Below are 23,738 nucleotides of genomic sequence, written 5' to 3'. Positions count from 1 at the left end.
TCAAGTGCTTGGTTTCGTTATTTTTTACACTTTTATATTCTTGTTACCCTCATCCAGATGTTTTGCACAATACAGAATTAATGAATGAAATGAATGACACTTACTCTCCACTATTGTCTTGCGGTTGGAGCCGTCATCGCTGATCTGCTGAATGTTACCGAAGTGAATGTCGCTGTAGAAGATCCGGTTGGCTCCCTTTCCACCGCCGCCTCTGTAGTCGAAGGTAAGTGCGATGACGTTCTTCATGTGCTCTGGGTCTTCGAAGGGTTTAATGGGAGCATTGAGGTTTGTTTCATCCGATAAGTGTATGCTCTTCAGTATTGTTCGCTCCGAGTAGAGGAGGTAGCCATCATAGTCCCTGCAGCTGTGGCTGTCCTCTGCCAGCATGCCGTGCGCGCAGGCACAGGTACGATTGCCGTTACCACGGAACAGACACAGTTGTTCACAACCACCATTGTTCACCTTACAGACATTGGTACCTGCAAAATATATTAGGTTAATTTATGTATTAAATTAACAGTTCCTGTTGTTATAAGCTACAGAGAGATGTTAGTATATGGTTTCAGAGAAAATCTAGCTTTTTATATACTGCATATATAAATTAAATATGTATATATATTATATACTTTATACACCTGCATACAAAGCGGCAAGTTTCAGTCTGAAAACTGGCAGTGCATGGCAATAACACAGAATTACGCCAAAATGCGCATTATGTCGAGTATTCTCAATAACGTCTTAAATTAACTTAAAGAGTTGTGAGAAATAAGGATTAATCTATATTTAATTTATACAGTGTAGACTGTTTGATAACTTTATTCAATTACTGTACATTTCCTACCGGTTAGACAGGTAAATATGACATTTATTATAATGGGTTTATGTGAAGATTGTGAAGTTCACTTAAATTAAAAGTTATTTTTTAAAACCTATAAATGTTGAAATTGATAGCTTTCAATTATACTGTAATGTTAAACGTCAATCATTAATGTAAAAAAAAAAAAAAAAATTCACAGAGACATCAGTACCAGTATCAGTGATACTGGCCTTCATTCATAAAACAAATATGCAACAAATATTTAAAATATACTGTCTTTAAGTTGTTTCTATATTAATTTGGAGAGTAACTGTGAAATTATTACAATATAAAAATATTAAAAACTGATGCAATATATATATTTTTTTTAATCGATTGACAGCACTAACTAAGCAATAGAAGTTCAAATGGGGATAGATGCTATTTACACCAAGTGTTATAGCAACTAGATTCTATTTATACTGAGGGAAAATAACTCTTAGTGATAGATGATATTTACACTGTGCAAATAGCTGTAGGTGCTATTTACTAAGTGAAATAGCATATTAAGTGAAGATAGTGATGTATTGTATTTACACCATGTAAAAGTAGCAGTTCTTTTCAATATGTGTAAATAGTAATTAGATGTTATTTATACCTTATTTTGGCAGATACATACTATTTGCACCTCAGTATTGTTGTACATTAACAGGATGCAATAATAACAGAGTGTAAATGATTATATTTATTAAAATTATTAAATGGATGCCGCCTTAATGGGACAATAAAAGCCCTCCCTACACCTACCCCTAACCCTAACCCTACCCAATAAATGCTTTTATTATTATTAAACATTTCAGTAGGCACTTTAATTCCATTTTTAGAACATTTTCTTCATTTTTATTGAACGTAAATGCCTTTCCGATGTGATATGTGATGGGAAAAGGGAGAAGAGCAATCTCGGCAAAGAGCGGATTTGAACCCGGGTGGATCGCGTCAAAACCTAGATGCTTGTGCCTTACGTTTTACTGACTACACCACTGAAGGCGTTGAAATTTACGCATCTTTTTTTAATCTTGTTTGGCCCAACCAATCATTGTTAGGCGGAGCTAGTGCAAATAGCCCTTGCCAACAAGTCGCACCATTTGAACTTGATGTAAATAGACACTCTTAAAATATATTTCTTATTTTGTTTAATATATTATTTAAAAAAAAATCTAAAAAAAAAAAAATCACAATAATTATTTAATACTAGTCAAAAAAGTGTGAATCTGCCCTATTAAAACTCAAGTGGAGAGATTTATATTTTTTAATTTATGGTTACTAAAAGAGGGTTGTGTTAGTTCTTGTAAATAGTGAACCCAAGTGTGAACACCCAAACTTCAAAGAAAAAAAAAAGTCCCCCAAATTGTTCAGCCCTAAAAGAATGGTTCGCACTCATAAAAAAAAAACAAAAAAAAAAACATCCAGCTTTTTAAATTATTATTTTGCACTCTCCTTGTTTAGGAATATACATACCTTGCTGCCTAGCACGGTTAAAGACTTTAATGTCTTTGAGCTGCACACCAATGCCTGTTCTCAGATAGACCATATCTGTGGCATTGTCCTTGTTTCCTCTCTTGATGGAGCCATTGGCATGTGTCCTATTGGAAACAGAAGAAGATAAAAAGCTAATTTTCTGTATAATCCACTGCAAGAGGTAAGGCATAAACATCTCTAAGAACAAATGAATATGAATGAAAGAGAAAAAAAAAAAAAAATAGAGACAATAATAAAGGAATAACGTGTTTGCACCTGTCACTCCAGTAGATGTAGTCCTCAAAGACAGAAACAGCAAACATGTCCATGTTGTTACTAGACAGCACCAGCTCACGGTTTTCTCCAGTCTCCAAATTTATGCGCTCAATTTTGTCTGTGCGGGCATCACACCAATACAGAAGTCCCTCCTACACATTATACAACATTAGTGATACAGTACTCACCTTAGCGTTGTGGTTTAACTGTTTTTTATTTTTATCATAAATAATAAAATATACAATAGTGTCCAAAGTTTGTGGGTGGTAAGACTTTTTATTTTTTTATAAATAAACCCTTATGCTCAGAAATGCTGCATTAATATAATAAAAAATACAGGTATGATCTTTCAGAAATCATTGTAATATACTGATATATGGTGCTCAAGAAACATTTATTATCCTCAATATTGAAAACAGATTTTGTGGAAATCTTTTGTAACATTATAATCTTTGCTGTTACTTTTGAACAATGTAATGCATCCTTGTTTAATAAAAGTAATAATTTATAAAAACAGATTAAATCTTGACAACAAACTTTCGAACGGAAGTGTATAATAATAATAATAATATCAATAATAGTAATAACTAAATGTCTTTTAAATGTACATTCTGATTAGCAATTAAATTTGGCTCTAGAACCAACAACAAACTTGTTCTGGAAAAGAGGCACAGTGTGTTTATGTACAAACCTGGTAATCAATGGAGATGCCATTGGGCCAGCTGATGCTGACATTGACCAGTACTATTCTCTCAGAACCGTCCAGACGAGACCTTTCGATACGTGGGTACTGACCCCACTCTGTCCAGAAGAGATACCTGTACACACAAATACAGTCCAAGACCATTTTTTTCCCTTCAACACAAAGGAGAACGTACAAATAGACTATTTTCTCATGTTCAGACACACACATTCACATCTTTACCAAACAAACAGGCACATTTCCTCACCCTTTCTCTGGATGTACAGCAATGGCACGTGGTTTGTCCAGACCCTGAGAGATGACCACATAGCGGAAGGAGCCGTTGAGCCTGGCCACCTCGATCACATCAAAGCCTTGATCTGTCCAATAGATGTTGCCTATTTAAACAAAACAACATTGAGTGTTAGATACACTAATATATAATGTGTTTTAATTGTGTGTTTGCACATTTACACACCTGCGATCCAGTCAACGGTGATACCTTCCACACGTCCGATGCCATTGGTCACAATGTCCTCCCTCCAGGTCTGGTCTCTCTTGGCTCGGCTAATAGTGCTCAGGCCCATGTCAACCCAATATATGGTGTCATTGTCTACAGGGCACAAGAAGCAGAAAAAACCAAGTTAGTTGCATTCAGGGCAATTTTCAGACTGAATCTTTGTAGACATCTGCATACTCACCAGCATGGAAGTCAATGCCCACAGCAAGAGAGGTGCCTGACACCGGTACCAGGGCATCAGATTTATCTGATGGGTCCAGAGGAATGCCACGGATGCCCTCATGCACAGAGTAGAGCAAAAACGAGCCCATGCCTTTATACAAAAGTACAATACACACAATGTTAAAATGTGCTCATATGAAAGCAAATGGGTACATTAGTGATGTTTGTATGAGATCTTGCCTTCACAGGACTGTTGGCCACTCTTCAGACTATATCCAGCTGTACACATGCAGGCTCTTGTAGTTGGTGAAGTTGGCAAGCAAAGCTGAGAACAGTCGCCATTGTTCTTACTGCAGAGGTTGGTACCTATAGTAGATATCAATCACATCCAAATGGTATCATCTGTGACTAATAGTTTCACAGTATCTGTTCATTTTTTAATTATTTATAGTGTGTATTCATTTTAAACATTAATTAAAATGTATTAATCTATGATCTATTATATTAATATTTTATTTGTCTAGTCTTGCCATTTAATTTAATTTTTAATGTAGTTTTTAAATTTAGTAAATTAAATATATATATTTGTTATTATTATTAATAAGAATAAAACTTGTTGTTAATTTAATTATTAATATAGGATTAATTCATAGTTTAATAAAAATCAGAATAAAAATGTTTCCTTTTAAAATGTAGTTATTTTGTGAAGAAGCATTTCTCATTTTTACCACCATATGTATTTATGGGGACAAAGTAAATAATCTATATTTATTTTAAAATATAAAATTTATATAATTTATAAAATATAATTATTTTATATACTTTAATTTTAAGCATTCATTAAAATGTAATAACATCTATGATAATATTAATATTTAATCTGTCTTACCATCTGAAAATCCAGGAATCATCTTTGATTGGGGAGATATTTTAACATTTAAATGGATATTCTTCAAATGTAATATTAGGTAAATTAAGTAACAACAACAATAATCACCAAAATAATCATAACTATGATTAATTATTAAATATTTAAATTATGTTTTAATAAATTCATTCATAGTTAATTTTGTTCTTTTTAAAAATGTGTAAATTTACAAAAGACCAATTTCTCATTTTCACTTCCATATTAATTTATGGAGACAAAGTCAAATGCATTTTAGGTTTACATAATCAATATAAAAACACACACCTTGATGTACAGTCTCATTGTAAATCTTCATATGCATCATGGGTGAGGTGTTATTTCGGAGAACCTTCCAGTTGCCTCCATCGCTCTTGTCACATGTACCGATCTGATCTGTGCCCTTATCGGCCCACCACAACTTATCTCCTACGCATAAAACATAAAAGAGGTCAGTCAGTTATTCCAAATTTAAGTGTGTGGAGCTCTAGATATATGCTCCCGGATATCAAGAATCCATGTGGAGAAACAGGTTGATGTGCTCTCTCACCCATGATGGCGAGGGCTGTAGCTTTGGTAAGTTTTCCTTTCACGCCCTCAATGATCTCCAGTCCGGAGCCATCCAGCTTACAGTGGTTAATGGTGCTGTTCCCTGAGCTGATCCAGTACAACTGCTGCATGTGAAAGTCTATGGACAGACCTGCCACAGGAAGAAGTTAAAGTGTAAAACATCATCTCTAACAGGCCGTATTTTAGCTTTAGGCAAACACAAGGTACACAATCAAGACAGTCACTCACCCACTGGGCCTTTCTGATTGGAGAACAGCAATGTTTGGTTGGTGCCGTCCATGTTGGCCATACTGATGTTATCCCCATCTAGCCAGTAGAGCTTTCTGTAATGAAACAATATGCAAAGCATAAGACGAATGGTAGCTGAGTCCTGGCATAAAGTAGATATTAAGTAATTATGATTCTGCAAATGACAGTGTTATTTTAGCATTATTTTGATAGTGTAGTTTATATTTGGAATTAGCTTTAATTTTGATATTTTATATAGCTTTCATTTTAATTTTATTTTTAAAAGTTTTAATTTTGTTGTGCTTTTGTCATTTGTATTAGTTTGTTTTCAAATATATTAATATAGCTTTACTTTTACTAGTTTTCATTCTAGTTTAGTACTTCGCATTTATTTCAGCTAAGTCTTGTTTTCAAGTTTTCTAATACTTACATTTTATGTCAGCTTTATTTCAAATTACCAAAAACATTTTCAACAACAATAATAACAATAAAAATTGCAAAAGGCACCATGTTGTTAGCTGTTTGTTGAGGTTCTGTTATTTGTAGATTTTGCACATAAAAAGGTACTGTGACACTATTTTGGATTGGTTTAAAAAATAAACGCCTGGAAAGTCTTCATATATCAGTCAACGGAATGCTCCAAAACGCTGTGATGTACCGTCAATGACAGAAGAAAGAAACACTAATTAATCAAAAATATTGTAGAGGGAAAAACATACCAAACAAATGAAAAAACAGTTGAGAGACTTATATTGTCTGCATGGACAAGCTCACTATTTTTATTGGAAACTTGCACACTGGCACTGCAACGAGCACATCTGGTTCACATTAGCCACACAGCAACAGATTGAGAAGTGCAACATGAGGGCAGTCATATTGTCTGACTTATAGCTCACACTAATGAGCAACGTCTACATTTCTCATCAACAGCCTTTAAAATCTCTGCCAGAAGCATACTGGCACAGCATCTGCTCCTCTCAAAATGTGGCCTACTTAACAAACTGAAAGAGACTAAAATGACAGTAAAACTCAAATGCTAAGCCTACACTGGCAATTGTGCTGGTGTGCATACTTGTACTTACCCCAGGATAGGATGCAGCACCAAAGAGTGAGGCTTGTCCAGTCCATGGATTACAGCATTCTTAAACGACCCATCCAGCCGTGCAACATTGATCTGCTTCTTATTCGTATCATAGCTGGTCCAGAAGAGGTTTCTGGACACCCAGTCTACAGCTAGACCCTGGGCATTAGGGAGGTCTAGCAAAGAAAAAGAGGGGGAAAAGGATGACAATTTGAACATGATTAGAATTGGCAACTGATCACACAGGTTGCAAAACTGAGCAAAATAGCAAAAATAATTGTGTATTTGTCTTGCTTACTTTTCTCCAAAAGGTATGTGGACACTTTAGGACATTTAATGTTTATGCAAGTCATTGATATCAAAATGTGGCATTTTCTTTAAAGAAAGATTTTTGAAAGAAGCATCTTATGCTCACCAAGATCAAAATAATAGCATTTATTTTAAATCGAAATCTTTCGTAACATTATAAATGTTTTTACTGTCATGTTTAATCTATTTAAAGGGATAGTTCACTCAAAAATTAAACAATTTGTCATCATTTACTCACCGTCAAGTTGTTTTAAACCTGTGAATTTCTTTGTTCTGTTGAATACAAAATAATATATTTTGAAGAATGTGGGTAACCAAACAGTTGACTTGCATAGTATATACTATTTGATTGCCCATATTCTTCTAATTACCTTCTTTTGTGTTCAACAGAAGAAACAAACTCATACAGGTTTAAAACAACTTTAGGGTGAGTAAATAATGGACGAACTTTGCCTTTGTTGTTCAAAAGTTTGGCATAAATACTTAATAAATACTTTGGCATTAGTGTATATACAGTACACAAAAACATTCAGTAGGTTATAAATCGCTGATTATCGTTTTAATTCGATTATAAAAGATAAAATAGGCATCCTATTCAAAATGAAGACAAAGAACATAGTTGTTATGGTGAATTTGAGGGAAACTGACTTCTGAGGGATACATCCACTAAAAATGACCATGAGATCAGATGGTTAAAGTAATTGGAAAAGTTGGGAAAAAAATAAAGTTTAGATCTCTTTTATAGAATTATTTGTTTGAAGATGTCTGCCAGTTTGATATTTTGCTTTCTATAGAAATTTGTCCAGTTGTCCATGTGTTCAAATACTTTTGGGGCCATACTTAGAATAATAGACCTTGAAGCTCAAACTATTATCTCACCAGCTGACACAACCGTCTCAACACCAGTCCCATTAATGAAGGCTCTTTTGATTGTTTGAGTGCGGACATCAGACCAGTAGATGCGGTGCTCCAGAGCATCATAATCCACCACTGTAACATTGTCAATGTCGGGCACAGTGAAAGAGATGATGTAGTTGTAATAGGGATTATCAATGTCCACCCCTCTGATTTCAATCTGACGGGCGTACAACAGGAACTGACGGTTCTCTGAAAAATCAGAAGTGTCAATGTCACTAGATATATATTATATTATATATATGCAAAAGTTATAAAAATATACAGTACATATACATATATACATATATACACACACACTATATATATATACACACACACACACACATATATATATATATATATATAAAATGTAAAACTGTAAAAATATACAGTAGAAGCAAAGACTACAGTTTTGTCTAAAATACTGATGTGCACTCGCCATGCCGATTAGCCTGAACAGAGAGAGCGGCTCCTACTCCTGTGTTTGCCACTATCTAATGTCAGTGTTCATTCATCACTGAACCTACAGGTCTTTTACTCCAACCACTCTGCTCTCCATAGAGCCATTATGGAAGCTGCTCTGCTGAATATTAAACACTGAACGTGCATCTGGGCGACAGGGTGTACTATTGTTTTCTTGACTGTTAAACGAGATTTACAGCCCACACAAAACTACTGACATACTCAGAGCCAGCCCTGAAAAAATCTAACACTGAGGATCTAGCGCCAACGTGAATGGAATCTAAAAGAAAGGTCTCATGCTGTTTCGCAATTTACACACTCTCAGAAAAAAAAGGTACAAAAGCTGTTACTGGGGCGGTACCCTGTACATCCTAAGTACGTCCTAAGAGTGCATATTAGCACCGTAATGGTACGTATTAGAACCTTTTGAAAATGTACTACCGTCCCAGTGACAGTTTTATACCATCTTTTTCCTGAGTGTATACAAATTGCTGAAAATAGTAGGCCAAAGCATGATTTTCTTTTGTTCTGTGTTAGCCTTTGGAGCGAATAAAGCTCAGAACCCATAGTCACAGCTTTTTGAGCGATTTAAATGCATGAACCTAAAAGTAAAAATAATAATGAAAAGCTAATGAAGTTCGCTAGATGCTAACACGATAAGGAGGTTTGGGATGTTGCAATTTTGCTTACAGCTCACTCAAATTAGAACGAGTTTTAGGCTATGTTCCAAATAGCTTACTATTACTATTACTGCAGGACATGTTTGTGTGTAGAATACCTGTGTGACCTACACTAGAATACTCCATTGACTACTGTATCACACAACACAATGCATTCATTTCAAGTCTGATGGATTAAAATGGAAATAATATCAGTAGCAAATCAAACAACTATAGTTAATACATTTGATAGATAAAATGTAGCGAGGTGACTGTCTTCTGTTTTAAATGTTTATTGTGGAATACCAACTTTTTTTTTATCTATAGTACAAGGTAAATTAATTATATTGTTCCTGTAGCTCAAACAATAAAGCATGTCACCTGCAATGCCAAGGTCATGTATAATGTAATATATTGTGCAGTATTCAGTAACTAGTAAAAAAAAGTATTCCATTCAGAACTTGATAGCAAGTAAAACATGAGATTTGATTAGATCTAAGGGCTAAGAGAAGAGGAGCCTACCGTAGCATGTGTGTTTGTCTGCCTTGAGCTTCATGAGGTGTGGACAGGCACAGGAGAAGGTTTGGTTGTAGTTGATGAGGCACAAGTGAGAACATGGCCCCTTCCCATCATTCGCCGCACAAGGGTTTGGAGCTGCAAAGGTAGAAAATGTTGATTTTAGTTGTTTTTATATGCTATTATAGTATACTTATTTTGAATAGCTTTTATTATTTTATTTTTTGTTTAAGTTTGAGTCATTTTGTTGTTGTCACTTGCAACTTACAAAAGCAACACGAAACACTCAAGTGAAGAGTTTTTCCTGAACTTTTTTTTTTTTTTTTAATCATGCTGGTTCTCACCCTGAGGTTGTCTAGATGGATGAAACACTTGAAGGTCAAACGGCTGAGTGTTTGTTCTCTGGACGACTGTCACATTGTGTCCCGTCCATTTGTTGGCCTTAGCCAGAGTGTTGGTCCGCCAGTCCGTCCAGTAGACATCTCCTCCATACATGGTAACAGCGAAGGGGTGTGACAAGTGTTCATGACCCCGGAGCACCTCGATCAGGCCGGAACCGTCATAAGCCGCAGAGTATATGGCATCGGATCTAAAAGTACATTTTTATTTTTAGAAGATCAAGGAGACTACCTGCGGATACTTTGTGTTACTTCGCTTTAAGTGCCAATAGTGTGTGCATACCTGGCATCAATCCACAGAATACGGCGCTCTAGGTAGTCCACAGTGAGACCATTGGGCCAGCCACCATTCCCAGTCTCTTTGTGAATGGTGCGACGGCCCTCCCCACTCATAGACGCAGCCTCTATCCTGGGGGAGCTGGCATCCCAGTCTGTCCAGAACAGAATACTGGGGAGGAAAAAAAGAGAGACATTACGTGTACAACCTAATTCTGCCATTCAGATCACTGAAAAATAACAGCACTGTCAAAGTATAACGTGTTTTACCCATCTCTTGGATCAAGCGCAATCGCACGTGGATGCTCCACCTCTCCGGCAAGCAGCGTTGTACGCATGGTACCATCCAGCTTGGCCACCTCGATCTGATCCAGGTTACTTTCCACCCAGTAGATGTTCCCAGCGATCCAGTCCACAGCCAGACCCTCTGGAGTGGCCAAACCATACTGGATCACCACCTCAAAACTAGTGAGAGCTGAAACACAAAGGCATGGAGAATTAAACCTAGAAATAAAACGTTCAGGATGTTGAAAAACTAACCAAGAGAAGATGACAAAAAGAAAAGTGAAAAAGAAATTGTGGAACAGACATTGTTAATCATTTTAATAATATGAAATAACCTCTGAATGGAAAAATTACTGTGCAGAATTAAGATTCTGCACTATTTCTAGGTCACTAATCAAATAAGAAAATGTGACAATGGTCATGTGACTTACAGTAAGATACTCTTTCGATAAATCACAATCATGTTTTACACAAAATTCATGCAGCTTGAGTGCAGTTGTAAGCAAAAGGGAGACAAATCTGAAAGACATTCTGAAATTAATTTGAATTTCACAGTTCAACTTCTCACTCAAATAGTTATGCATAATACATTTTATAACAAAAGATTTGTATCAAAATAGTAAAAAAAAAAGAAAAAAGTAGTATAAGCATTTGCCAATGGTCTCAGACTGTATATTGGCTGAGAAATCGTTTGATTGCTTCCAGCCTGAAAGACACATAAGTCAACGCTGCAATAAATATCCCCCCACTCTGAGATCAGCCATGTGGAAGAGAAAACAATCCCAATCAAGGCAAGCCGTTCTCTGATCTGTGAGAGAGACTTTCATACAGAGCAGTAATTAAAGGTCTAAAACGGCTCTCTGTTGGGCTGGAGACAGCTCAGCCTCTCCGATGGGGGTTGAAAAACAACACTTTGTTACTTTGTTTCAGAGCTGGCAGCCACAGTGGTCATATTTTTACTCTGTCAAAAATGACAGCAGGGATCCAAAACTTGGACAGTGTATCCTATCGCTGGAAAAAGCTGTTCAGACGGAGGAGGTGTGTGCCCGCGTGTTTAAAAGCAACATGGTGCTTCCGACACTTTACTTTTACAGTCACGCAATGTAGGAATGAGTCAAATGGGTAAAGACAGAGGCGTCCAAATTCCTGTGCTACGATCACACGCAGGCGCTGTGGTTTTGTGAACCGAGAATAGTTGTAATAATTACGGACTAACTTAGTATGCTGAAAAGAACAGAACAATGTGGGAAAACACAGCAAGACAACAAAGTCAACTCAGAAATTTAAACAAGTCTCTAAAACAAGAGAATGCGATTGAAGTTCCCTTGTCCTTAAAGCCATTAACTAATAAAGTTCTAAATTTAACTAAAAATAAATGTTTGTGTATACACACACACATACTGGTATAATACAGTATATATATATATATACACACATATACATACACATATACATATACATATATATATATACATATATATATACACATATACATATACATATATATATATATATATATATATATATATATACATACATACACACACACACACACTAAATATATAAATGTTACATATATAATAAGCTGTATTTAACTAGGAATAAATAGTAAGTTCTTAACAACAATAAACATTTACTTATGAACAACCACTCCTCTAATATATTTCTAGCACATTAATTTACCTCCGTTTTCCGACAGCTTTCCCCGATAGATCTTGTCTTCCACCACATCGGTCCAGTAGAGGGCGCTCTGGTTGAGGTGAAAGTCCAGGGCAATGGTGTTACGCAGGCCAGGCACCAGCACGCTGAACTCACCCTTGTACAAATCAATCCGACGGATCTCATGCCGGTTGGAGAAGATGATGAAGGGCTTAAATGGATCTGAAGAACATGGAATATCCAGTTGAATATCCAGCAAAAACATGTTATATAAAATGACTGTGACTACTAAAATGCCCCTCTCTCTCTCATATATATATATATATTTTCTTATATAACTTGTCATTTTCATCCTGTGGAGTGCTCACCAGTGCTCTTGCAGGTTTCGCCGTCTGGCCCAAGTGCCCAGCCTTCGTAGCAGGCACACTTAACAGTGGCCTTCTCCTGCACACAGCGCTGGCTGCACTTGAGATGCTTGGCGCAGAAATTCTGAATCTGGCAGGTCTTGTTGTCGGTACCCAGCTCCATGCCAGTTGGGCAGGAGCACAGGATGCCCTCACCAGGAGAGATGGTACAGTTGTGGCTGCAGCCTCCATTATCCATCGTGCAAAGATCTAGAACAAATACAGATGAGAAAGAGAAAGAAGTTGGTGGGATTGGAAGGGTGTTTGTGAGTAACTAGCTGCAAGTCTGTCAAAAAATAAACAATGAGTTGGAGAGAATGTGCTTATTTCAGTTGAAATCCTGAAATTTCTGTGTTATATGCTAATTGGAAACACAAGTATAACTGGCGTGCTCTGTGCAAACTGAGAAAGATTTAAAGGAATAATTCATGCAAAAAAATTCTGTATAACCAGTTTAATCAGTGGATCCACTCGCTGTCAAGTTATTCTTTTGGAGCTATATGATATGGAATATAGCGAACAAGTCATATGGACAACTTTTATGGTGCTTTTTGGAATTTGACAGCCTGTGATCGCTATGGATTGTCACCATAGAAATCTGTAGAAACTATAGAAATCTTTTGTAACATCAAATATCACTTTTGAACATTAATGCATCCTTGCTGAGCAAAAGTATTCATCTCTTTCAAAATTGTTCTGTGTTCCACAGGAACAAGTTTAAAATGACATGAGGTTGAGCTAAAATTGACAACACTTTCATTTTTGGGAGAACTATCCCTTTAACATGAGTGCATGTGTGTTAGTGTGCATGAGCATTACTGCAAAGCTTCTCGTCCGAGCCATCAGGGCAGTCGTCCTTGCCGTCGCACAGTTTCTCAGGAGGTAGGCAGATGGAGTCATTGCTGGCACAAACATGGTGGGAGAGCTTGCACTCAAGAGCCTCGCAGTTCTCTTCATCGGAGTTATCCTCGCAATCGCTGTCCCTGTCGCACACCCAGGCTTTACTGATACAGCGAGCTAAAAACACACAAAGAAATACAACAAGAAACCTAAAAGTCAGAGATCATTTGCAAAAATGCTTTTATTTAGCTTTTTTTTTTTTATAAAATAAATTACATCACAAACTATATTCTCAGCATAGCAATATTCAGTGTTGGGGGTAAAACATTACAATCATTACAGATTACAGTTATGTAATCAAATTACTTTTTTCCCAAGTAACGAGTAAAGTAACCCATTACCTTAAAATTTACAACAAAATATCTGTAAATTTTTCAAATAAGTAACTCAATTTACTTTGTTTTCAGATTTAGATTTTATTCATTCCTCAAAATTAATAAAAACAGTGAAATGCAAACTTGAACGTTAAATAACGCAAATATACTTTATGTATTTAATCTCACTTTATTAACCAATGCCTTTGCTGCTGACCTTCAAAGATCTAATTCAACCACATCAATAAGCAAAAATGACTTTAGATAAACATCACATTTGTGGTTCTTTTTTGTTGTTGTTTTTATGGCTAAGAGTGTTGGACTTTCTTCTCCTGCGTCCAGGTATGAATTTGCATTTGTGTTCAGCCTGAGGCTTATTCATTTCACTTTTGGAGTGAAAGGGCCTTTACATTTGCCAATAATATAACTTTTGTTTTTTGTTATTAAAAAACAAACAAGCAAGCCCAGCCCAAATTATAAAAAGTAATGCAAAGTAAAGTAACGCATTAATTTCCATAAAAAGTAACACAACTAGTTACTTTTTATGGAAATTAATGCGTTACTTTACTTTGCATTACTTTTTATAATTTGGGCTGGGCTTGCTTGTTTGTTTTTTTAGGGAGTAAAGCAATATTGTAACGCATAACTATTAAAAGTAACTTTGCCCAACAATGGCAATATTGCTAGTCAGGTATTTATAACTTAAGGGGAATGGCAGTCTAATTTTATTGGACAAAAATGGGTATTTGATTCTGAGTGCAAGATGTGTAATTCTGGTTTATTTCCTATAAGAGAAAACTGTAAATGTGCAATCTGCTAAATGCAAATTCGTAGGGGTACACTAGCATATAGATGGTGTTCAAGCTAACACAGGTATACTAAAGTGACAAAACTTTTGATTTTGGGTCTTTAAGGAGTGCTGTTTTGATTTATCATGACTCAATCAGCTCTCTTACATGTATTATACATTCAGAATGGCCAAGCCTGTACTAACCGGAGTCCTTGCAGGCGAACTTGACGGCAGGGTCACACATATGCGTGACGCCCTCACAGTTCTTCTCGTCACTGAGGTCCATGCAGTCCGTGTCTCCATCGCAGCGCCAACGCATGGGAATACACAGGCCGTCCATTCTGCACTGGAACTCATCCGTGTGGCAACCGCCGGGAGGCCGCGTGGCTACAGAGAAAGACAGAAAAATGGACATGCAATTACAATGCAGCCATGAGAATATGCATACAAAGGCACGGATACAGATACTATTATTTGACGTAATGAGAGCTTGGCTTCCTGACGTCAAAAAATCTGTTCCCACGGATGAATACTTTAACCAGCGTGAGGCACAACCACAATAAACTCTGAACCAAAGCAAACTTTCTCATGAACAGCGGTCCAGGGCTGGCACAGTGACGGCCATCATTAGGCATCGGGCATAAAGGCTTTCCCTCATGACAAAGGTTAGCGTCTGGCAGAGTCTGGAGAGAGGGAAGCGGAAAACCAGACCTTGTCTGTAAACAGAGAGAAGTGTGTCCTAGAACAGGGATCTGCTGGGGTGAACTGACCCGAATGACATCATACTGCTCACACAAACACTCACTCACTCACTCACTCACTGACACTCACTCACTCGCTGATACACACACTCACTCTCTCTCTCTCTCTCTCTTCTGTTTAAAAAGTTATAAATGTATAAATATAATTTTTTGAAAATTTTAAATTAAATAATGGCATTTTTTTATAAATTAGATTTAAATTTTTTACAAATTCAAAAATAAAGTATAATTTGTAAATACTTTCAGCAAAAATGAACATGTTAATTAACACAATGCTCTATTTTTTTATGTTAACATAAATATTAACCTGAATATTAAGTTGAATTAAGTTTTACAATATTGCAGAAAAAAGTACTACATTTTATTTCCTATTTTTGCATTGACTTAATATACTGAAGTACCATTACTTTAACATCCCTACTCTAAAATGTAGCAAACTCAAACACAACCCTCCTCCATAACTCCCTAGCATGCCCCCTTACTGTTCTACATTCTTACACAGGCACAAACACACTGCCAGGCTCCCATAAGGCCCTGTCCTCTCATTAGGCCTCTGGCTTGGTTCTGCTGCATTGATTCTTTGAGTCTATTAAGCATCAGGAATCCATGGGGATTAGAGAAGTGAAGGACAGAGACCCCGAAAACAGAACCTTACCCTCTATTCCTGTTCCATTAAGGGCCCAGCCAAACATTGACCAATTAACAGCTATGAAGACGCATGAATGGAACATGTGAAGAGGGATAGAGAAGTACAAAAATGCACGTGCTCGGATACTCCAGCGGCTCATGCGTCAAGCATCCTGGCACATCTGTGCTTAAGTAATCCCACAAGACAGCAGCTCTCAGAGCAGTCATTAACACTGCTCTCCAGAGGGACTCCCTGCACTCCTCTCAGACATTCTTCAAGATTTTTTGGTTTACACGTTTCACCCAAAGTCTGGTTTGTGAAATTGCGATTTACTCCAGTTAATGAAGACCTTAGCTGCATTAGTTATTGTGGTTTCTCTCTTCACACTTCAGAAGGCGCACACCACTAAAATAGCTTCAGAGAATAAACTGACAGTTTACATGATACAAACAGGGAAAGAAAAAAAAATTACCTGACACATATACATACATATCTCTACATACATACACACTCACACTCTCACACTCTCACACTCTCACACTCTCACACTCTCACACACACTCTCACACACTCTCACACACTCTCACACACTCTCACACACTCTCACACACACTCTCACACACACTCTCACACACTCTCACACACTCTCACACACACTCTCACACACACTCTCACACACTCACACTCACACACTCACACTCACACACTCACACTCACACACTCACACACTCACACTCACACACTCACACACTCACACTCACACTCACACTCACACTCACACACTCACACACTCACACACACACTCACACACTCACACACACACACTGACACACACACACACACACACACACACACTGACACACACACACACACACACACACACACACACACACACACACACGTCAGCTTTCCCTGTTTGTATCATGTAAACTGTCAGTTTATTCTCTGAAGCTATTTTAGTGGTGTGCGCCTTCTGAAGTGTGAAGAGAGAAACCACAATAACTAATGCAGCTAAGGTCTTCATTAACTGGAGTAAATCGCGATTTCACAAACCGGACTTTTTTGGCATGTGGAAACCAAAAAATATTCTTTTAAATATTATATATTCTTTTAAACAAATGATCAGTTAAAGAAAGTGCTTTATCTTTAGAAAATATTGATCAACCACCTCAGGAAACTAAACATATGAACAATTTTGTTCCATTATTTTCAACAGAGTTTACAATTTTGAAGCCCTGTTATGGCAATTTGGGTATTTTATTTTACCCAGATTAAAAAAGATCAAAAGTAAACCCTTTTTTATAAAATAAAATAAAACAATTAAATAAGCAATTGTGTTTATTGTTGCAAAATATAATCAGTTTGTTTATTTGTATAATTATTTTAAAATATTTATAAATTTGATAAATTACACTATTTTACACTATTTATAAAATTGTAAAATATCTCAAATGAAACTAAATAAATAAATAAGATGCAGTAGGTATGAGAAAGTTTAGGATCAGATTCTGGTTCCCAAAAGCTGAATAAAACTATATGTTTGGAATTAGACGACTTTAACAAAATGATACTTGTCCAAACTCACCCTGATTGGTACAATTAGCATGAGTCTCATCGCTGTAATCTCCACAGTCGTTGTCTCCATCGCAGGTCCAGTACTCTGGAATACAGCGGCCGCTGTTGCATTTAAACTGCACACTGGAGCAAGAGTGACTGCAGCCAGCTTCATCACTGTTATCCCCGCAATCGTTATCTGAGACACACACACATTAATGTGATTATTGGACTGGGTGACCAATGTATGACACTTGCAATTTTGTGGATGGCATTAGAAACTCACCATTATCACAACGCCAGTTGACATTGATGCAACGTCCATTGGCACAGGTGAACTGAGTGAGTGGGAAACAGGTAGGATATGCTAGAGAGAAATACAAGAGGATATAAAGAAAAAGGTTATCATTCTTAAAGTGTTAGTACGGCGTGCTGACAAAAAGAAAAGAGGCTCAGATGTAGATACCACAAGATGCTGGTTCATCCGAACGATCTCCACAATCATCATCCAGATCACATGTCCAGGAGACAGGGATACAACGGCCACTGGCACATGGGTACTGATTAGAAGGACAAGTGCGTGCTGGGAGAGAAAATAAAACCTGATTAATTCACAAAGCACATAAAAGGCTGCTGTACACCACAACATTTCGTTTAAATGCTTAAAAATCATATTAACATGCAATGAATGAGTTCACAATACCCAAGCAGGTGCTGTTAGATTCATCTTCATCATTCCCACAGTCATTGTCTCCATCACAAAGCCAGCGCAGTGGGATACAGCGGTTATTCTGGCACTTAAATCGGTCTGCGGGACAGGTGTGCTGGTCTGAAACAGGACAAATAGGACAATTTAAAGGGGTGGTAAACCACGATTTCACTTTTCTAACTTTAGCTAGTGTGTAATGTTGCTGTTTGAGCATAAACAACATCTGCAAAGTTACAACGTTCAAAGTTTAAAGCAAAGGGAGATATCTGCTTTTGAAGAAATCAATTTCTAAGGACTACAGCAAACGGCCAGTAGGCGACTACACACATTCCTCCAGGGTTGCTGATATCACCAGCCCCAATATTTACATAAACCCCTCCTCCGAGAATATTAAATATGGCCATTTTGAATCGCTGCTTCCCTGCAGCTCCGTTGTTGTGGTATAGTTGGTAGGCTGGAGTGTTGTTGCCGCAATGCCAACGACACGCTGTTATTTTCATCCGGATTGCAGGTCCACTTTGTTCATCCTTCCTAGAGACGGGGGTGCGTTGCAGTGCGTTTAACATACAACATGTTATATGCATGTGTGTATGAGACAGAGGGGAACAGGTCGCATTTGCAGCAGATATAGGTATGCTGCCCATCATAAATCAAAGCACGAGACAGACAGGGGTCGGAGGAGAAGACCGGAAAATGTGACATAATGGACAATATTCGTCTGTGTTTGCAATACACGAGCCGCGGTTCAGCTGCGCAAGACAAACACTGCCAGTGTGAATGAACAACGGGCGCACATGGCTCCCGCTGCACATTTCACGGAGGAAAGCTTCCACAACCTTCGCGAGTTCAATGCAGGATTCGCACAACGGCTTGTCCTGAAAGACGGATTTAAAAACAGAAGCTGTTTACGGGCCAACAACCTGTAAGTATGATTTATTTTTCGTCAATGTGTTTTCCTGTAATAGTTCGTATTTTTAATTGTACGTTGTAGCAAGGAAGTACACAGATGACAGCGCTCATTCATACTTAACATTATCCGACAAACACCTAATGTTACAAACTTTTTTTTTAAATCTCAACAGCGAACTTGGCATTAGTGTAAATTATTCTTTGATTAGAGCTTTTATGTATTGTTTATCTACAGGCATGCTAAACATGGTTCTGGGTTTGATTTGGCTACTATAGTAAAGCCAATGTTTAGCGTTCGTTTTGGGTTAAAAGTTCTTGTGACAGATATTTGGCAATAATCGTTTGAAAAATACAAAAGTAACAGTGCCATTCAGTAGCGATCACTATAGATCCGCAGTCTTTACTCTTGAGGACTGAACAGGTTGAACAGGTTCTGCTCGATCATCTTCACTAAAATTGTCTGGGTCTGATTCGGGCTCAAATTGGTATGGTTTTATTGATGCCATTGTTTCTAATACTACCAAAGCACAGTCTACCGGTAAAGGTAAGGGGCGTGACGTTTCGGACAAACGTGCACTAGGAGGTTAGCGAATCACAACACACTGGGCCAGCTAACCAATCTGAGCCCATTGCGTATTTTTGAGGGACCGGCTTCATAGAACCCGGAAACCATCAGACCGTTTTTACAAGGAGGGACAGAGCAGTGTAGAATAAAGGTAAAATATATGAAAAATAATGACATTTTTTAAAAACGAAGCATGAACACATGTTACAGTGCACCCCACAAACACAATCAAGCGTTCGAAAGAATGTGTTTTACCACCCCTTTAAAAGATGCACTCGTTTCCACAAAAACAATAGGCAGCACAACTGTTTTTAACATTAATAACAAGAAATGTATCTTGAGCAGCAAATCAGCATATTAGAATGATTTCTGAAGGATCATGTGACACTGAAGACTGGAGTAATGATGAGAATTCAACTTTGCGATTACAGGAATAAATTACATTTTAAAATATATTACAATAGCAAACCGTTATTTTAAATTGTAATAACAGCTCACAATATAACTGTATTACTTTATTTTTGATCAAATAAGTGTAGCCTTGGCTAGCATAAGAGACTTCTTTTAGAAAAAACTTTTGAACAACAGTGTGTCAGTAGTTGAACAGTGTGTATCTGAGACAAAAGGACACTAACGGCACAACTCGGGGGCCTCATCGCTGTTGTCCAGGCAGTCATTGTCCCCGTCACACTTCCAGCGGTCTTGAATACAGCGGTTATTCTTGCAGGCAAATTCTCCAGGCTGGCACTGAGGAGGAGGTACGTAGGAAGGGTTTGCTGGCGAGAAAAAAAATAGTAATCTCAAAATCTCAAGCAGGCCATTTTGAATCATTTCAGGTTATTTGTAGTAACTTTTATCCGTCAGGCCACTTAAAGCCCAGCATACCCACCTTTACAGGTCTTGTTGTCAGCGTCTAGTATCTGGTCGTCGGCACAGGCGCAGGAGCGTCCCGTGGGCGTCAGCAGACACAGACTGCTGCAGCCACCATTATTGGCACGGCACACATTGGAGCCTGTGACTACAAACAACAAAAACATCCTTAGCAGATCTCAATAAAATGCACAATACAATCCCTGAAACTCTGATCTCATTAGTTTGTAACCGCTAACATTGTATAAATAACGTGGCTGTTGAGACATGTTGACACACAAAACATAATTAAGACTTTGTTTGATCTGTCAGCTCATGCTTTGCATATGACTGATATATGACTAATTTTGCAAGAAAAGCTTAGGGTGTTCGGTACTTTGCTGTTGTTGTGCGTCGTAGGTGCGAATCTCGTAGATTGGTGGTCGTTCATTGCGTAGCAACGTGGCCTTCTTGGTGTTCTGGTCCAGCTTGTAGATTCCTCCACCGCGGTACTCATTCCAGAACAGAAAGTTCTTATAATGGCACAGGCCAAAGGGATGATTTAGCTCCTGTCCTTCATATACCGTCTGGATGAAGAGAAAAGTACGCTTCTTATGACTAATACAACATAGGTTAAGATATAGGAATAAGACATCAAAATTACAGCTGATAAATATGGTGCAATAAAGTCCTTCTGGGAAGAACATATTTGCGAGCTCTGCAATTTGGCACTACAGTCAAGTCAAGTCACATCACGTTTATTTAGATGGTACTTTATACAATATATTGCTTTAAAGGGGTCCTATTATCCTCATTTACAGTTTCATAATTTTGTTTACAGGGTCCACTCGAATACGTTTTAATTCACGCATTATAGGACCCCTATAAAACAAGCAGCTTTACAGTTGAACACATGAACAACAGTGTAAGCCGATTACCAGCCGAAGTAAACTTTTCTGGAAAGTTTGCTTTGGTAAACAGTTTTGAACCCTGGAAACGAATTTGAACAAAAATTACATCACATCAGTTCGCTCTTCGATTTCACTTGAAGTATATCAGGGCCTTAAGATGCTTACACGAGTTCCCTTGTTTGTACCCGTCCAAAGTGCAAGTGCAAATACACCTTTGTTTTTCGCTTCCTCACCCTGCGTTCTGTGGTGTTGAGTAGCACCATCTCGATGCGGTCGTAGTATGCATCCACCCAGTACAGAATGCCCTTCTGGATGTCCAGGCTGAGGCCATTGGGCCAGAGCACAGTTTTAGATGTAAGTAGGATGCCAGCATTTGAGCCGTCCATCCAGGCCTTCTTTATACTGCCACGATTGGTCTCTTTAGGCTCCTCCTCCCAGTCACTCCAATACATCATTCTGCAAACATAAACAGGACGATATGGATTTATACATTCAAAGCTGTAGATGCAACTCTTACTGGCTTATCTGCATGTCGGAAGTGGTGCGGCACAGTTTTTACATCTGGTTTGATAGCTTTGGTAGGTTTGCATGCCATACAGAATTGTCAGTGTAAAAAACAACACTAATTCAACACATTATAGTAGATGATTTGCCAGTGATTGCTTTTCTTTTTATGGCTCTTGAAAGTGTAGTCAAGATAAAATAATGTATATACCCATGAGAAGGGTCTACTACTATGGCTCTGGGATGGGTCATCTTGCCCTCAATAAGAGTTTTGCGTGTCTGAGAGGCTTTCTCCAATTTGGCCACACTGATGGTCTTTTTGGGTCCATCATCAGTCCAATATAGGTTTTGCCCCATCCAGTCCACAGCAATACCCTCTACTGTGTGAATACCTGTGTGAGACAAAATAAATGGGATGAAAAATAAACTGATACATGGAGGAGTAGTTCATCTAATTCAAACAACTTCAATGTCACTCCAACAATAACCATCCCAGCATCATTCTGCACTCACCATCCTTCACTATGATGTCTCTCTCAGTGCCATCAATCTTCTGGCGGCCGATGATGTAGCTGGTGGCATCAGCAAAATAAATGAATTCGGTCTCAGCGTGGAAGTCCAGTGCTCTTGGATTATTCAGGTTCTCAATGGGAATGATGTGCTCGTCATACACCCTAGCATGCATGTCCATACCGCGGATGACACCAGGCCGGCCTTTACCGTACACCAGGAAGAGCTCATGCTCTGGTTCTGAGGAAAAATAGAGAAAATCAATACATTCATGTATACGCATATATGGTTTGAGCAAGCTTGGTTGAGTTTTACTCACTCTTGCAGGACTTTCCGTCACTGCCAAGGCTGAAGCCGGAGCGGCAGCGGCAGGTTCGGCTCTTGTGACTGTTACCCAGCAGGCAGATATCAGAGCATCCCCCTGGCTTCCCAAACGGATCCGGAGCACAGGCATGACTGCGAACTGTAAGGACAGACACAAAAGCATAATTTTCACATAAGGAACCAGTGGGGAAACCACCATTAATAGTGCATTGAGTCAGACATTGAAAAATGTACCTCTTCCAGAAGAGTAAAATGATGTTGCCAGTTAAAATGCACTTGCTGAACCCTTAGAAACTTTTTGAAATGTAAAACAAAATCCCACAGTCATACCTGCAGGCTGACGTCTCTGGTGGTAAACGTGGAGGGCACCGCCTTTATCCACGCGTGTCACCACCTGGAAGTCAGAGCTGTTGAATCGGTTGACTCTGATCACACTGGTTTTGGGCTGCATGTTGGCATTGTCAGAGTTGGTGGCATACAGATAGTTTTCAAACACTGTTAGACCATAGAGATGTTCAATCTGCCAAAACAAACACAACATGTATATTCATTAAAAAAAATGCCCTTGGAGATTTAAGACTTGTATAATTTACATGATTTATCCAAGTCTAGAAAGCACATATCCTAGTTGTCCAAGACTGTTGGAATCCTGGTTATACAAAGGGAAACAAATCAGTTGTTCTTTTTAATAATTTTAGCTTATTTTAAAGCTTGTTTCGTCTGTTTCTAAGTCATCAGAGTTATATAAAAAGTATCCTGGCTCTTCCAAGCCATATAATGGGAGTGAATCCTGGAGCCATATGGATTACTTTTATGAAGGATGGATGCACTTTTTTGAGCTCCAAAATCTCAGTTACTATACACTTTCATTATAAAGCTTGGAAGAGGCAGGATATTTTTTTTAATAC

General features: G+C 37.9%; 1 protein-coding gene across 1 annotated transcript in view; it reads right to left on the bottom strand.

Annotated features, from left to right (window-relative positions):
* Positions 1 to 23,738, bottom strand: part of lrp1ab (low density lipoprotein receptor-related protein 1Ab) — a 131,654-nt gene that overhangs the window by 31,216 nt on the left and 76,700 nt on the right. The window contains exons 9-41 of the mRNA XM_079803350.1: positions 23,161 to 23,350; positions 22,826 to 22,969; positions 22,510 to 22,746; positions 22,208 to 22,388; positions 21,726 to 21,948; positions 20,979 to 21,168; positions 20,622 to 20,750; positions 20,368 to 20,508; positions 18,253 to 18,378; positions 18,016 to 18,132; positions 17,836 to 17,916; positions 17,581 to 17,748; positions 14,811 to 14,993; positions 13,422 to 13,619; positions 12,567 to 12,812; positions 12,223 to 12,420; positions 10,525 to 10,729; positions 10,262 to 10,426; positions 9,925 to 10,169; positions 9,587 to 9,718; positions 7,926 to 8,153; positions 6,739 to 6,913; positions 5,657 to 5,751; positions 5,409 to 5,558; positions 5,147 to 5,287; positions 4,195 to 4,320; positions 3,974 to 4,105; positions 3,751 to 3,885; positions 3,541 to 3,670; positions 3,282 to 3,408; positions 2,591 to 2,742; positions 2,315 to 2,439; positions 105 to 479 (exon numbers count right to left, since the gene is read on the bottom strand). Of these exons, the coding sequence (XP_079659476.1) occupies positions 105 to 479; positions 2,315 to 2,439; positions 2,591 to 2,742; positions 3,282 to 3,408; positions 3,541 to 3,670; positions 3,751 to 3,885; positions 3,974 to 4,105; positions 4,195 to 4,320; positions 5,147 to 5,287; positions 5,409 to 5,558; positions 5,657 to 5,751; positions 6,739 to 6,913; positions 7,926 to 8,153; positions 9,587 to 9,718; positions 9,925 to 10,169; positions 10,262 to 10,426; positions 10,525 to 10,729; positions 12,223 to 12,420; positions 12,567 to 12,812; positions 13,422 to 13,619; positions 14,811 to 14,993; positions 17,581 to 17,748; positions 17,836 to 17,916; positions 18,016 to 18,132; positions 18,253 to 18,378; positions 20,368 to 20,508; positions 20,622 to 20,750; positions 20,979 to 21,168; positions 21,726 to 21,948; positions 22,208 to 22,388; positions 22,510 to 22,746; positions 22,826 to 22,969; positions 23,161 to 23,350 (5,590 nt within the window). The remainder of the gene's footprint in view (positions 1 to 104; positions 480 to 2,314; positions 2,440 to 2,590; positions 2,743 to 3,281; positions 3,409 to 3,540; positions 3,671 to 3,750; positions 3,886 to 3,973; positions 4,106 to 4,194; positions 4,321 to 5,146; positions 5,288 to 5,408; positions 5,559 to 5,656; positions 5,752 to 6,738; positions 6,914 to 7,925; positions 8,154 to 9,586; positions 9,719 to 9,924; positions 10,170 to 10,261; positions 10,427 to 10,524; positions 10,730 to 12,222; positions 12,421 to 12,566; positions 12,813 to 13,421; positions 13,620 to 14,810; positions 14,994 to 17,580; positions 17,749 to 17,835; positions 17,917 to 18,015; positions 18,133 to 18,252; positions 18,379 to 20,367; positions 20,509 to 20,621; positions 20,751 to 20,978; positions 21,169 to 21,725; positions 21,949 to 22,207; positions 22,389 to 22,509; positions 22,747 to 22,825; positions 22,970 to 23,160; positions 23,351 to 23,738) is intronic.

This window comes from Gobio gobio (genome assembly GCF_949357685.1).
Source record: "Gobio gobio genome assembly, chromosome: 21".
Taxonomy (NCBI): domain Eukaryota; kingdom Metazoa; phylum Chordata; class Actinopteri; order Cypriniformes; family Gobionidae; genus Gobio; species Gobio gobio.
Note: the sequence above shows the minus strand (reverse complement) of the source record. Positions and strands in the feature narration are given on the sequence as shown.